The sequence below is a fragment of the Etheostoma cragini genome, chromosome 22, assembly GCF_013103735.1.
Source record: "Etheostoma cragini isolate CJK2018 chromosome 22, CSU_Ecrag_1.0, whole genome shotgun sequence".
NCBI classification, from domain to species: domain Eukaryota; kingdom Metazoa; phylum Chordata; class Actinopteri; order Perciformes; family Percidae; genus Etheostoma; species Etheostoma cragini.
Window position 1 is genome coordinate 19657234 of NC_048428.1, and position 16488 is coordinate 19673721.

The 16488-nt window shown below is 38.4% G+C and overlaps 1 protein-coding gene across 2 annotated transcripts in view; it reads right to left on the bottom strand.

Moving 5' to 3' along the window:
* The window catches only part of LOC117938005 (cadherin-18), an 84237-nt gene that overhangs the window by 23328 nt on the left and 44421 nt on the right, over nt 1-16488 (bottom strand). For both annotated transcript variants that reach the window (XM_034862315.1, XM_034862314.1), the window contains 4 exons: nt 9147-9314; nt 7751-7938; nt 6610-6863; nt 1709-1845 (listed from right to left, as the gene is read on the bottom strand). In XM_034862315.1, the coding sequence (XP_034718206.1) occupies nt 1709-1845; nt 6610-6863; nt 7751-7938; nt 9147-9314 (747 nt within the window). The remainder of the gene's footprint in view (nt 1-1708; nt 1846-6609; nt 6864-7750; nt 7939-9146; nt 9315-16488) is intronic.

Here is a 16488-nt window from a genome sequence, read left to right on the forward strand (position 1 = left end):
AAAGCTAAAGCTTACCATTGAAATGGGATATTTTCATGGCAGAATCCACATTTTACTTCCTAAATTCAACAAAATAATTCTGTGACAAAGACTTGAGTGTAATTTGATATTAGTCAAAAAATTAGCAGAATACAAGCATCTGTGTGTAATGAGCTGCATACTCTTGACTGTGATCTATAAATACAATTTAGCAGACTGGTTAGAGTTAGAGAAATTATTTAAAGAGAAAGTAGTGACACTAAACTGGTTGGCTGAATAGCTGCACGCAACAGCTGCTGCTTATTGCAGCTTTGGTGAAGCCTTATGGTTCTTGTTTTTGTGCATTCTTTCCAAAATGTGTAATTGGTGGATTTGTGGCCTGACAGTCAGGCTACATAGACTGAGGCTACATTTACGTAGCTACGTTTTTGTTTAGATTTTTGGTCCAAAAGCGATCTCCATGCACACATGTGTTTTTTAGCTCAAGTAGAAGAACTAATCTTTGTTTAAACTAACACAGCCCAAATCGCATATCTCAGCAACATTCTCGTATATTGGGCATGTGGATAAACAGTAGGCAGCAATGTATACTCTGCCCGTTGCTGGTAGTTACCAACATAATGTTATTAGCTTAGTTTCATTGAACTAGACCCAATCAGGGATCAAGACTTTGGTGTCATTGTTGGTGTTGCCAAGGGTCTCCGTTTGTGGCCGATGAAACAGTTGTAAAAACCATGATTTCAAATGGGCTCTGAAATGCCGGTGCAGTGTGAATGTGAGGTGTAAAATTGGCAAAAGACATTTGTTTCTAAACCAAAACACAGCAATGTAAACGTAGCCCCAGAGTCCTGCTGCGGTGGATGTGTGTCTGTTTACATGTAAAGTATTCAGTTTCATCAAAACATGTGAAGTGAACATCTGAATAAAAATCTGTTCCGTGGCAAAATGGTGCTAATGATTTTATTCCATAGGTAAGGTAACAGTGTGCAGTGCAGACTCATGACGCCAATCTTTTTTATGGAACGTCCTTTTTATTGATATTGATTTTTAGACCTGGGCTATTTTCTCACTATATGATCCCCTCAGGGAGGCTGGTTATCTTGTAGAAATGGGGGGCGGGAGGCTTCAGGGTAGAACTATAGCACCTACAATTATTTTGAATTTCTATTCTTTATAGCATGTTGTTGTGGCACAAAGCTCACCCATTATTTCAAGGCAATTCTGAGAACGATTTAGAATGTCGCATATCAGCTTGGGGACAGAAAAGATGAGTGTGTAAAGAAAGACCAATCTCTTTTAACTGCCTCTTTCCGGCAAGTGGATAATGGTATTTTCATGTGTTTACTACAGTCACTGTAGGTCAAATATACCCTGGTTATTTTAAATATGCATATGTCAGAAGATGAAGAGAATGGTATGTACATTTAACATAGTGCATTACAAAGTTTTAAAATGTATTTCTAATGTAAATATACAGATATTTCTAAAATAAAGTTACATAAAATTGCTAATTCACATTAGCAATGAGACAGAACTAGAACATCTTTGAGTCTCCAGACTTTCTTTACCCTTCCAAGATGAAAATTAAATCATAATCTGTTTGTATAATAGGAAGTAAGACTGCTCACTCATGAGGAATCACAAAAGAGCAAACAGACGCAGCAGGTGCATTTCGTTGACTCGCCCACTTGTAAACATTCTGTTAATGGAAAGCAGGCTGGGTACCTACCAACCTCCGAGGCCATCACAGTGATGTTGTGCCAAGCCATGTCTTCCCTGTCCAGAGGCTGCGTTGTCCGTATAAGTCCACTGATTTCATCGATTTTGAAGTACCTTACTCCTTCCTCTTTGCTGTCCAAAAAGTACCTATTAGGAAAAGGAAAATATGTTCCTATGTATCCACTTTTCAAAAAACAGTGATGGAAAAGATTGCATGAATAATCTGCAGGCTACAGGGCACAGTTAGGTGGTTGTGCCAAGTACGCATGAATTGTCTTGATTTAGGGATCAAAAGATGTCATGACTTTCAAGATAAAACTATGATAAATGTAGTTTTGAAGTGGAGGTTATGTTATACTGTAGGTTTTATATTATTAGGGCTGGATATCTGTACTTACTACATTTTTAAGGTATTAGTAGTAGTATCAAAATCTCAATACAATGGTACCTGCATTCGGCCCTTTTTGCTACTAGAAAAAAAAGGAATGTTTGTATGGTTTTGTCTGCAGCCAATCACTGCAAGCGTTTATTGATTTACTGTGACATGTGATTTTGTCAAAGTCGAGCACAGTGTATCTAATATCTAAGAGGTGGCAGTTCAGCATGCTGAGATGCTTCCATTCACAAGATGAGGTATTGAATGAGGTAGAAAAAAAAGCTATCAAATAAAGTACTCTATTGGTAACGCAATCACTTTAAGGGTACTGCCATCGGTATCGTAATTAAACGATACCCAGCCCTATATTTGTTAGACTGCATTTAAATTAAATTTGTAACTTGAAGACAAATTAATTTGTGTTAATTGCAATTACTGTTGAAAAGACAATTAGATGTAACTTTACGACTGCAATTAGTACACTTTAAACAAAGAAGTTTACATGTCTTGTGACCTTCAACACAGTGGTGTCTCTCTTCCTTTTGATAGAAGTTAGCAGTATCCAATCTAAGCTCCACCCGAGATTATTTTTCAAACTTTGGAAAGCTCCCTTTAGAGCCACAGGGAACAATAAACAACTGCTTTCCCAGACTGGGAATTACTGCTCATTATAAGTAAACTCACAGTTGTGTAGAGGGTGGAGTGCCCCTTTAAAGCCAAATAGTACTTAGTTAAATGCCTCAAAACACAATGCAGGTACTTAATGTGTGTGAACGAAAATGTAATATATATTTAATAGGTAACTAAATGTATCAAACCAGAAAACTAAACCTTACATTAATGATATGAGATTCTTTCAACCAAAACCACGCTGTGAAATATAAGTGCAAACGCAGCACAGGCCAAAGGGGATGCTCATATGTTTCTCTGATCTTCAAAGTGTCGTCCCAGCTCTAAAGCACACGGATAGAATAATCCTTTCTGCTTTCAAACGGACTTTAGGTCTTGACAGAATGTTCTGAAAATACATATTATTAAGTCAAGAGCAATTATCTTCAATATTTAATAATGACAAAAGGCAATGTTCTGCTGCCAATGTTTACACTGTTGTAATGGCTTTCTAGCAACATTGTTATCAAACTAGGAGCAAAGCAGCCTGTGGAATACAAAGCAGAAAATGGGCTCAGCTGCTACTCTTATGAGTCCAAGCACGAAATGAGCATTGACTGTGTATTCCCTAATTTACTCTTAATGACCTATTTACACCTTTAATCCAGCATTCATTCTCCTGAGTAATACAGCCGACACTTTCCAATTGGCATGAGAGCAGGAAACGTATAGGGATATTAATGCTAGGATTGGATTTATTTGAAATAATGGAGTATTTTCGTTTCAGCTTGGATTGCTTACAAGAGTAGCCTACAGCCTCAGTAGAAATGTTGTCATGATTTATTAAATACTCAGGTCCATAAGAGAACGAAGCCTTTTCAGCAGTAAAAGTTTGACTTTAGGTGCTAAGCATTTGCTTTGTCAAGAAGAGAAACGTGTAATTGTATAGCTTGTAGGAAAATATCTACTGAACAACACTCTGCTGGTGGGAAATCTTTGATGTTAAGTTTGTGTGTTTGGTAATTTATTCTCTTATTCTTTCAGAAAACTAGCCAAAACTACAATATGGTACAAGATGTAATGATTAGTTTCCAAAAACCACTTCATAGGAGAAAGTATTTTCTTTTCTTCAGACATCCAATGCACTAATTGTGGATAGATTGTTTTCTAATTGTAAAAGCTTCAGAGTGCAGTAAACATTAGCAAGACTAAAAGCCTAGTATTGAAGCCCAGTGAGGCGGTTATGCCCATTACACAGTACAAAAACAAACTTGTCAGATGGATAAAAAAAACGTAAAGATAACTTTGCTGTTCTTTGCTGTAAACATTCCAACTCTTAACCGCACGCCATTCAGCCCTACGCATCAAACAAGCTGAATGATTGTTCCAACCCTCTGTCAGGAGGCGGGACATAACCCAATATAATCTGAAAAACATGCAGGTTCACTCCTGTGCAGCCTGGAGAAGCATGTTAAACCTGTATTATTTTGTCAGCCTAATGTTAGCATGTTAGCCTGCTGGGATGACAAATATATAGCTAATGGAAATGTAGTCCTTAGTATTAGAGGTAGTTTTAGTAAAGAGTGAATTTGACCTGTTGGTGGTGCTAAATAATATAGAAATAATAATCTCCAAAGTCATTGGGATTTACACTATTTTGAGGAGATCATTAATATCAATGAGTTGAACGTTTCCTGTAAATGACTAATCTGCTTTTAGAAGTATATTTCTACGATTTCATTTCAATGTAAAACTACTAAAATATGTTCAAACTGGGATGTAATCCAGTGTCTTGTTTGGTAGCCTTCCCTGGCATTTCATTGGTATCTATTCAAAATTCAGTACTTCCATCATCTTATTTGATAGTACAGCAGTTTCCACTTGAAGGACGTTAATACAAGCTGAAGACCGGCCTCATCCGAATTCATGCAAGTTAAAGTAACCAGGCCAAGACCTGTCCCAACTGCTCAGATGATTATGATAATGTGAAAGTACAAACAGAGGTAATGAGCCATCACGACTTTCACTATTTAGATGTCAATTTAGACTACCATTTGAAATGTCACTTCAATGACATGTTTATTTTATTGCATGCATGGGCAGACTTCTGATGATCAAAGAGAGCATAATAGCCTACTGATCCCTTCTGCATTCTGATACCAACACAAGGAGTAGTGGAACAGTTGTTTAGCTTTTTTTTCTGGGTTCAGGTGGCTGTCATAGAAATACCTCCCGCTGCCTTTGTCTTTATGTGGTGAACATGGGAGTGATGTTCTGTAGGAATGGTCGAGGAGGAGGTATCCCACAAGGAGAACAAGGGAACTCTTTCATATGTAGATTACCTTCTTGTTTACAACAAGTCTTTCACACATTCTTAAGACTCCGACATGAATGAAAGAATAATTTTTACCCAGTGTCTTGTGTCCCCTTTGTACCAAGTCTCAGTCCCAAGCGGCCATTCACTGTATGTTGCCCCTCCCCCCCCCACACTGCCTGTCTATATCTGTCCTAATGGCAAACAGCCCTCAAAAAATCTTTAAAAAAAAGGTAAGAACCACCAAACTCACTTCTCCAAAACAGGGAGTACAGTAGTATGCTCATAAGTCTGACAGTGTTTAATGCTGGCTTAGAAAACCTGTGGGCTCGGTAGCCTATGGCAAGGCTTTGAACTGTGATCCTATAACCTTTGTCATAGCAGCAACAGAAGATTGCTTCTCAGCAAATCCTTCTCTTATGTGGAGTTCCATGTTTACAGTTACTCCATTACTTATGCAGAGGCAATCTAGGGAATTCAAATGAATACAAGCAGTACAGAGTTGCTACAGTGTAACGTCATGAAACAAGGAACGCGTTCAGAGCTTAAACCTATGATTAGGCAACTCCCTAAGGCCAATATCAATATTTTTAAAACAGTTCACAAGTATGTGGTTAGGTAGCATACAAATGCGCTAAGCGGTTGTATTGCCTCGGGTTACTTCACAAACTTGCAGACAAAATAACCTAAAATAACCTAAATATATTTTCATATTCCTAATGTTTAGAGGGAATGTAAAGTAGGAGGAACACACAAGGCCAGGGCTACTAAACATAATGCAGTACATCTCTTAATCTATTTAACACCATGCTCTATAGTGATAGTTCAAAGCCACCTGAAAAATCCTTAATTTGGCAGACTCCACATTTAGAATATTGTCATACTGTGCTGGAAGACAAAAAACATACTGCCAATGTTGAACATGCATCATACATCATATTGACGCATACATGTGCAAACTAGAGTCTCTAGTCTCTCTGTGTAAGTCAAAGCTTAAAATGCTTTTCAACAGAAGCTACAATTATAAGGCACATGCAAATTGGAGTTTTAGTTAGACTAACATTTCTTGGAGGCAGAAATAACCTTAAAAGTTTGGTTAAACCTAAGAGGTAAAATTAAAAGCACCTCCTTTTTGCAGAAAAATACATCTCACTGGTAAACCTGATTGTCAAAAAATTTGTTTGGAAAGAATGGACTTTCTCATTATCAAAGTACATATGCTTTTCCACCTAGGTCAATCCAAACAGATATGGTAATCATTCTTTTTGGAAATATCATAGAAATCCTTCTGGCAAAGACTGGTGTGTTTCTAAGAAAATATGTGACGTTTTTGGCAACCAATTAGTTGACAAAATGACAGTTCCATTGGCTGCCAGTCACATCTAAAAGAGCACTGAGCCTCAAAATAAGCCTCATAATATTCACAACCTCCTCTCTTACCCTTTACTTTTGCAGTGGGCTTGTCTGATATTTCTTAACAAGTAAAGCTGTAGATCTTCAATTATATTTAATGATGCAAAACTAATAAGACAGCATGCCCACATAGCTGCACTGCCTCTGAATATTTGTACTCATTTATGCAGATTGATATGTAGGAGTTAAAGTCTCTTACCTGACAGGACTGTTCCTGCTGTCAGGATCTCGAGCTGTTACGACGCCCACCTCTGTGCCACTCGGTGAGTTCTCATATACGTCCATGATGTAATGATCTATAGAAAACACAGGCGCTTCGTCCACATCCCCAACGGTGATCTTGAGGGTCGCGGTGTCTTTGAAAGAGCCAAGATAAGAAAAACGAGGATCCATGTGTGTATTCATCCCCTCGATGTGGAGAGTGTAGGTCTTCTTTCTCTCATAGTTCAGAGGCTGTTGGGGGGGAAAGGTACCATGGGGATATATAATTAGCACACTTATGGTACAAAGTAGTTACACTTTGTCTGGATAGACTAATAGGTGAATGCTAACTTAGGGCTCACTAAGTTACAATATTTGTGTCAGACAAATTGGACAGAAAATCCTCATCATTTTAGGTTTTTAGAACTTATGTTTTTGCTATTTTTCACTATTTATCTGAACCAGTGATTACAAATTTTTATTTAGAATTTATTTTCACTATAATTCCATCCATAAGTAACACAATAACAAAATGTATGACTATTTTTTTTTAAACATTTTATCAAATCAGGCGCCGGAGTCTCACTTGTGTCAGTTTAGGGGCCCTTGATGTGAAAATGTTTGGAGTGTTTAGAAACCACTGACCTAAAGTAATATTACAAACACGAAAAATTATAGATTCATATTTACAAACATAAATCAGATGTAATATGAGTTGTCTGAGAGCTGTGAGTTTAATGTGTGTTGATTAGAAATTATAGTTACAAATTGTATGTCCCTTAGACCTATATTTTGAATGCATTTCCTACCTATTAAACCATAACAAATCCTACTTTTTTAATCATTTGGAACTTTTGGAACAGTTTACATCAGCAGCTACTCCTCTTTTAACTTTCTTCCACCAACTTTTACCACCCTCTGCAGATGGCAGAATTGTGTATGAATGAGTGTCCTCATATGCTTGTAAATGAATTCTTACAAACAATATGAGGACTTGCTTTACTGCACTACTTGTGGTCAAAACTCTCCACAGTACACCCACCTTTTAAATCATTTTCCAAGCAAATAACGGATGGCTATTTCCTTCCGAGGAGTCTCAGAAAATTCACATTTCTATCTTGTAGACAGCGTGTTCGTACCTTTTTGAGGCTGATGATCCCCTCTCTCGTGTCCCTGTCTGTGGATATGGAGAACGTGTTGGCCCCCTCTGAGTTAATGATGCTGTACTTGATGTCTGCATTGATGCCAAGGTCCTCATCATTGGCTTTGATCTTCCCCACTGGTTTCCCTACTTGAGCTGATTCAGGGACGTACAGCTGGTAATTTTCTGTGGATGAACAATGATCTTTTAAACACAGGTTGACCTGCCCCCACGCTGTCTGAATGTTCTCCTTAAAATGCTTAGCTAAGCAATTTGATTTTGTCACCATTTGTTCCTGAGGGAATGTCATTAAAAATACTGCAATGCCCCAATTGGCACTAAATGCTGAGCCGAGGTTCACAGCACTGCAGTGGAACAGATCAACCTCTGAGGCAGGTGAATTCAGTCAATGTTGATGGTTTTGAAATAGTTTTTCAATGCAGCACAAAATGAAAAACTCAGAGCAGTGGTGAATTGTGCTCGATGAGTTACTTTAAAAGACAACGGGTCACAACTTCATCATTTTTCTTGAATTCATCATTAAAATGGAGAAAATCCAGACTGCAAAAAAAGGGTTTTGATGAATGCTAGTCTAATGTAGCTAAATATGGAAAATGTAACTGCAATATTAGACTACTGAGTAACACAATAATGAAGTATAATACATCATAGTGAGGAATGCTTCAGAGGTCTACAAGGGGAAGCCTCAATAATCCATGATTTGCTCTCTAAACCCTTGGGATGGCTATACGGTTAATCATTGCATGCATGAAAAAATTATAATTAAAAATTCTTTTCTCTACAAATACTGATGTTGATGTTTCTTCTTTTCATTTAAGAAGCAAGGACAGTGAATACACTGTAAAGGGTAATCTGCTGGTCCTTCATGAACAGAACTTGTGGCTGGTGTGAATGATTTGAAAAATGAATTTTCTTACAGTTACATGCTATATTTTCCATTTCCATGGGGGATATACAGTAAAGAACTCTTAACAAATGCTTTTTGGATAATGGAACTGCCTCAGGCATCTGTGCTGGAGGTCTTTTGCTCAAGGCCAAAATGGCTGAGAACAGCTGATTAGATTTGCAGGCGCAGCTTGGCTATTCAATAAGCTATCTACTTATGTTAGTAGTAGAATTTTAACACATTAACATTGGTTATTTTGCTAAATTAGCCTTCTGGCTAGTTAAGAAGAGATATAAATTTCTCAGGGTAAAGATTTTTTAAATAGAAGCTATGGCCAAGGACAATGTAGTGTCTTCCTATTGTGTTTCCTAACCTCATTATTAGTCATTTAACTGCTTCTTTTTTTCTGGTTATTCTGCTAAATACTTAACTCAAGCCTGTATTTTGTTAACTGGGCTGTTGTTTTTAGGTGACAATGTATACACACTTTGGGGAAACATGGGGGGGTTGTCGTTGACGTCTGTCAGAGTGATGTTGATGGTGGTGGAGCCGGAGAGGCCTCCAACCTGGCCTGCCATGTCTTTGGCTTGGATAACAACGGTGTAATGTTCTCTGGCTTCCCGGTCCATGTCAGATAAGGCAGTCCTGATGATTCCTGCATGGATGGAGGAAAACAAACCATTTGATCTAAAATGGCTACATAGGTACCAGCTATTTTGGATTAAAATATATCAATCAGTTTGTAGTTACCGTCAACTAAGGAAAGGACATATCCCTTCATTAAACATAAAGTTAGGTATTTTGAAAGTAAAAACAAAGTCAACCAAAAAATTACAATAATTTTTTTTTTTTATGAAGACACAGAAATAGATCCCTGTTGAGAGAATGAAGATATCACTGCTACTACCATTGTACCAATATTTCCCCCACCAATACCCCTTCAGTAACAGACTACTCATACAGCTCCGTATCATCCTTACTTCTTAAGACAAATACTTTAAGAAGGTTATTCTTTCATTTTTGTGTATTGTCAAGGTTAGCCTTTCTTCACTTTCATTATATCGGAAATGACTCTGCAACCTTGGATCGGGGAGAATGCAACTTTCAAAGGCACCCCCTCAATCACATTTATTACTGCAATACTACACTATACACAAACCATGAACTTTCATAATGCTAACTCAGTAATATATGACTGCAACTCTGCCAACTACAGATAAACTGTACACAGGTACATTGCAACACAGTAACAAACCAAAAAGTCTTATCTTTGTGTCTATGAGTTGTTGAATGTAATCGCTGCATGTCGTGCACATATAATGTGTCTGTGTGTGTGTGTGTTAGTCTTTGTGTGATGTCTCAACATGTCTGTTTGTCTTTATTTGTTTTTTGTATGTTTATATCTGCCCTGGGGGGTTAATTCGCCTTCTTAGCTCCTGAAACCACATCGCCACATGGAGCCTGATTTAATATGTTCTAACAGTTACATCAGGGTTCATTGCAAATCCTGCTTTTCCCCAGTGACAAGACCCTCTGGCAACCATTGAACGTATGTTCCTGTGAACTTGTGAACCCTGCAATAACACACAATGGCTGACCGGGAGTATGTATCTGACTCTTTTCTGTGATGTTTTGTTTTGGTCTTTGAAAAACTTGTCTCAATTTCATTGTAACTGCCCCTTAATGATTTCTCCAGTATGACTAAAGGTTAATTGAATATGGACTGCTGTTGCCTCATGTTGTGAGTGGAAAACACAACAGCAGACAATGTTTGATGAGAGGGCTTTAGAAAATGAATTTGGCATCACTAACAAAAAATGGAAGAACATGTTGCAAATGAGAATATGATTCAAGCATATTCTCGTTTATTTATATATATACAGTATATGATTGAGCAATCCGTTGATGATAGGCAATACATACCAATCAGACATAAGTTATAGCTTTGGAAATACGTCCTAGACGTGACTGCAATTTGAAGAACACATGCTTATAAACTTAAAAGCAGGACTCTGCCATTTGAAGAAAACGTAAGAAAAAGCCTACAAGTATGACCATGCAATTTCAATGTAACGTAGAAATAATTTAGTAGGGTATATGCAGGAATGGAGAGCTGCAGATAATGTGCGCTGGCCAGTTTATCTGCCTTCGGCTTCCCATTAACTGCTCAGTTGTCGGACGAAGTTGGGGAAGCCCTTGTGGGAACTTTTCTGATATCTAACCCTAACCTAACCACCCACTATGACAGACAGACGGAAGGGGCCACTAGCTGGACCACTTAAACAATAATTAAAGACAAAGTAACCAGCTCTACATAGTGAAATGAACAAAGACTTGATCCACTGACAGTTCTCCTTACAATTATGGTAATCATCTTCAAAGTTGTCATGATGATACTGTTATTGGACAAATTATTTAAATGCAGATACTTTTACATATTGACTTAATTGTGTATATTTCTTAACAAGCATTTGTAGTGCAGTGTTTACTGACGCAGATGATTTCACAATCAAATGGTCATTTATGCAAAATGTTTGTCAGTGCTCTGTTTACAGTCCAAACCAATGCAGCTTAAATTTCACAAAAAAAATCATTTAGGAGTGAAGTTATGCAATTTCATGAAAATCCTATTTTCACAAAAGAGGCAGCTATAGTTCTCTTATACAATAGGTCAATTTCCTCTTTCATTCTTCAAGACTATAGACAGAAAGTAATCCACTCGCCTAAAGCAGAATAATCATTAAAAGTGGGTCAAGGAGTAAGGCAGCCAACAGTATTAAGATCCAGAGGATCTTAGGTTACACATCATCTGTCAAACTGAGCTGTGGCTGAGGTCCAATACCTCTGAACCTGAACTTATCAGCATTCAATGAACAAAAAAAGGGGACTTTTTCTTTTATAAATGTCATTAAAGACCAGAATGGAATATATATAACTATAGTAGGCAAAACAAATAAAAGAAAAGTTACAAGAGCAGAAAGGAGTCAGTGTTCTGCTGAAAACTGTATTTGAGACTTGACTTAAAGTCAGATAATTGTGTAATCTTTCAAATGTAAACTTTAAAAAAAAATGTTCTTGTTCATATTTCTTTACTGGCTGATGCTTCTAGTCTTTTCCATTAAACGACAGAATCAGCAACCCAGTCTCACGGCAGATTGTCTATTGTCTAATCTACGGAACCTTGTACAATGACACGTTTTTTTTCGTGTTGGTGAGGAAGCTTTTTAGAGTAATGTTATTCAATGAGAAGCATGTTTTGTGGTACCAACACGATCACGGTAGCGAGTATTATTAAATGTTGAAAATGTGCGTAGGGAAGTTGGCTGGGGTGGTGGCTGGGTCAAACAATACAGGGCTTTCAGTCCGGATTCGTGTCCCGGTGTGTCCTTTCACCGTTCTTGTTTCCCAGCGCGTAGCGCATTGTTTCCCTTGTGTTCTTTTCCCAAACCCAACCGGTGTCTCCCCAAGAGACCTCAACTTACTTTCCCGGGATTTGGCGTGTCGTTTTTCCGTTTTTCTTTTCTGAAATCAATGTTTCCCTTTCCAAAGTGACCAGTACAACTGCGTTAGGTTCTCAGCAACACGAAAAAACAAGAAAATCCTGTCTGTGTACACAAATCAAATCAATGGATCAAAAATGACATGACAATTTCACAAACTCCCATGAGACTAGGGCTGGGCGATATGGAGAAAAACACATTTCACGTTATTTTTGACCAAATACCTCGAAATCAATATCGCAACGATTTTGTAGTGTGGACTATTGGTGCTTTCACAAAATATTTACACAATGAGATTTTTGATAAAGAATAATCAGTAATGTGGATACAGTATATAAGACAATATAAGACAATAAGACAATATCTAGTCTTACATCACAATATCGATATATCGATCTATTGTCCAGCTCTGCGTGATAGCGTGTTTGAATCAGCTGACACTGTGTCCTCAAATACCTCTTTAGTACCACACATAAACAGTCAGATGGGGGAATAAAGCAAAACAATATGTACTCTCAAAAAGGTACTCTCAAACATTTTGCAGGGATTCCGATTTTTACCTGCTCTGACAGTGTCTTCTACTTGCCCGGTGCCATTTTGTGTATATCAGTTCTGCTTGAAAAATAGTGGGGCAGCCAGCTAGACAGTTTGTGTTGCAGGGCTTTATTCCCGGGGATATCTAAGCAAATAATTAGCTTTGACTGCCAGGTAGATTATTTTCTGACACGATAATATGTAAGTGTATATCAGCGCTTGCATTTGTAATCATTCAATATTACATGTAGTTCTTGATCCAAGTGTTATATATTGTAACTCTAGTTCTAGTTGAAGGATTAGCCTAACTAAATGGGAGCCGGCTGACCTGTGAGTTGGTGGTGAATTACACTTTGGTACATTCTGCCTCTCAAGCGCTAAGGAGCCAGTGACGGACTGTGCTCTGTTTGAACCTGACCGAGTCGACGAGACAGATTAACATCATGCTGCCCTCCCTGTTGGAAATGCCAGAACTCTGTGTCAAGTACAGCTAAATAATGTGTTCTCTGTGAACTCAAAGAGTCCAACATGTCAACATACACCTACTGTAGGAATACTCCTACTGTAGGAATATATTTGTCTTCAGGTTTCAGGGAAAATAAAATAATGAAAGCAAGTTACTGATTATGTACCAATTACACAATTTTGCATTTAAAACCCACTTTTATCATCAGTTTGTGACCCTTCTAGTGCAGCTAGCTGATTTGTGTTTTGAATCCTTGAAGTATTTGATTTAAATAATCATAAATATTTTTATTTTACCCAGCTGACTTATTACAAATAGAAACATGTAATCAAACTCATGGGGTGCCTGGGAATAAAAAAAACATACAATGTCTGTCTTTTATTTTCCACAACACTACATGTTAATTAAAACTTTTCTCAACAATCAGGGCATTTTATTATTTGCCATGCTGTTCCTTAAAAATGTCAGGTCTCAGCATGAATCTGCTGGTTTTGACTAGTTTCAAAACTAGTCAAAGCACTTTCAGCCACTTCTTGTAATAAAGCAGGCTCTAAAAAATCTATTGGAAAAACTTTGTTATTAACTTGAGACTTAGCATTACTTAACCTGGGGTCCTTGAAACACACAGATCTTGGCAAGTGGCCACACTTCCCATTAAAACAACACCAAGACAGATGATCTGACCTTTCAAGTCTCTTATTATCCCTGTACTCATGAAGGCGCATTGCTCCCAACAAATACAGTATTTCACAGCAGCGGGAGTTGGAACAATGTCCACCCACCAATAGTATGAGGTTTTCTTTTTGGCTTTGGGAACTCCACTGTTGTCCACACCAGTGAGAATGATCTATTGTCAATAATTTGACATCAAACCCATTTGGAGCCCTGCTGTTTCGGAACATTCAAAAACAAAGGAACCACTCAAAAGGGAGAGAGAGAGAGGAGTGTGCAGGAACACATTCACAGCTGACTCAATGCATCACAAACGGACATTCACAGAACTGCATTTATTCTTGAATGGAATCCTTTAACAATACGGAAAAGGCTACTAAAGGTATTTGTTGAAAAGTGTAAGTATCTGAGAGGTATGTCAGTACTTTGACATGAGGATCACACCCCTGAACTCTCTTTCCTGACCATTTCTGAGCCGTTATACCTTGGATAGTTGCTGGTAAATCTCTATGGAGCTCGTCAGTTAATTTAGAAAATAATTGAGAAAGCGCTGACTTCCTTGAACCTGGGCCCATTTGACACAGTGAGGTGGTTAGCCTTTTCCTCAACCTCCCCAGTCTATTAGAGTTGATACCATCACACGATCCACCTCTTTGTCTGGCTGGAAACTTCTAAAGGAGGACAATCTCCTGGGTGAACAAAAAGGATTATAGGAGATTACAAAAGCGCTCTTCAATCTCCAGCTTCAGGAATCTTGGTTTTTGGCTCATCCAATACAATGTTATCCCTGTGTGTCTGCACTCCAACAGCATTTCAGGAGAAAAAGGTAGATAACACTAACCAGAGCAGCTATAAAAATCATAAAAATCATAATACTAAATCTCTTGTACAAACATTTTTTTTTTTCTGTTCATTTATTGGAGCTTATATCTGATTGAGAGTAATTGGTTGGGCCGCTCCAGACAACTGATTGCCAAAGTGACAGCTTCTTCCTTGATTTAACCAGAGGTAAGATTTAATCCATGAACTGCAAAATCTTGATCTGTGTCAGCTTCTTCAATAAAGTTGAACACTTCCAAATCCCAGATCAGCAGAGAAATTAGCCTATTTAGAATGCAAAAGGGACATAGGGGTTTGGCAGTTGGGTGTGTCTTTGCATGCGTGTGGGAGCCAGTACAGATGTGAGGTGGGGTTGGGGGGTAGCTGTCGACAACGAGACTCAACAGGAACAACCTTGATGTCTCAGCGGGTAAGTGACAGATGCACAGCGGTGATGGGAAAGACAGGAGATACGACCCGACTGTAAAAAAGGATAAATGCAGCTACAGCCTAAGATGTACTTTTGCTGAGAAAAGGGAAAGCTCTTAATAAAACCGCTGGCAGTTTTGAGATTTGCAAACAATGTAATCAAGTAAATCCATTGCAGAAAATGTTCACGCCACAGTTAGCATGTCACTTAGCAAATCTAACTTCCCTGGTGATGTGTCAAGCTGGTATTGTAAAAGTGACAGGGTTTTGCCATAGTGAACGTGTCAAATGTACATTAGGCACCATTTGCAACTTGTATCCTGAGGCATTTACATTCAGTGAGCAGATAGAGGTTCAGTCTGTCAGTCAAATACGCCGGTGCCCTTGTGCATCCGTTCTTGTTATTGACCAAAATCCCAAGAGAAGTCACAACATAAGCAGCAGGTAGAGGGTTCAGGGTCTTATAAAGGACACCTTGCCAGGATTTGTAGCTGTTGGAACAACTAAATGTGGCAAACCCCCTATGGTGAGATTCTGCTGCTGGCAAGCCATCACCTTCCGCTATGCATTCCATTGACTCCCATTCATGTTGGCGTCACTTTGACAGTGAATAACTTTACATCTGAAGCATCTAAAGACTCTATTTTTCCATTTTGTTTCAAAACAAACACAACCATGTAAATGTACTTTTCTTATATAGTACTTTTCTAGTCTTCACAACTACTCAAAGCGCTTTTACATAGTACAGGAACCATTCACACACTTTTGTACACTGTGGCTGAGGCTTCCGTACAAAATGCCACCTGCTCATCAGATAAACACTCTCACACACATACAGTGTCTTTCCCAAGGACAGTTTGACATGTAACTGCAGGGCCAGGGATCAAACCACCAACCTTCCGATTAAGTCAGGAGAAGCCTGCAGTCAATCGAGGGGACGTGGAGGCATACAGTCAAGGGAGAAGCCCATAGAGAGTCCATTTCAGCATCAAAACAAACATTTTGATGGACTGGAAATACTTCCGTACGTGGCAAGTGAATTCTTATGAAGTAACATTTATCCACAAACAGATTTCTCTTGGCATAGCTATCAGGAGACTTAAAACGTTGGTTGCTAACGTCACACCCACGTTGTCAACCTCAGTTTGCAGCTGCACAGCAACTCTCAGTCATCACCGGAAAAGTGCTTCTGATTGACTTCACTGGTATTGGTGGAAGTCTATGGCGTTGCTGTGTCCATTTCTTTTACTGTCTATGGTAACTCCATGTCAAAAGGGAGTGCAGGAAACGGTTTTGAATGAGTCAGGCATTTTTAAGTCCAGCTGATGATTTCAATGATTACGCTCTCCACTCTTTTCAAACATGTGATAATCAGTGGCCTTTGTTGCTGTACGCTACTGGGCAGCAGG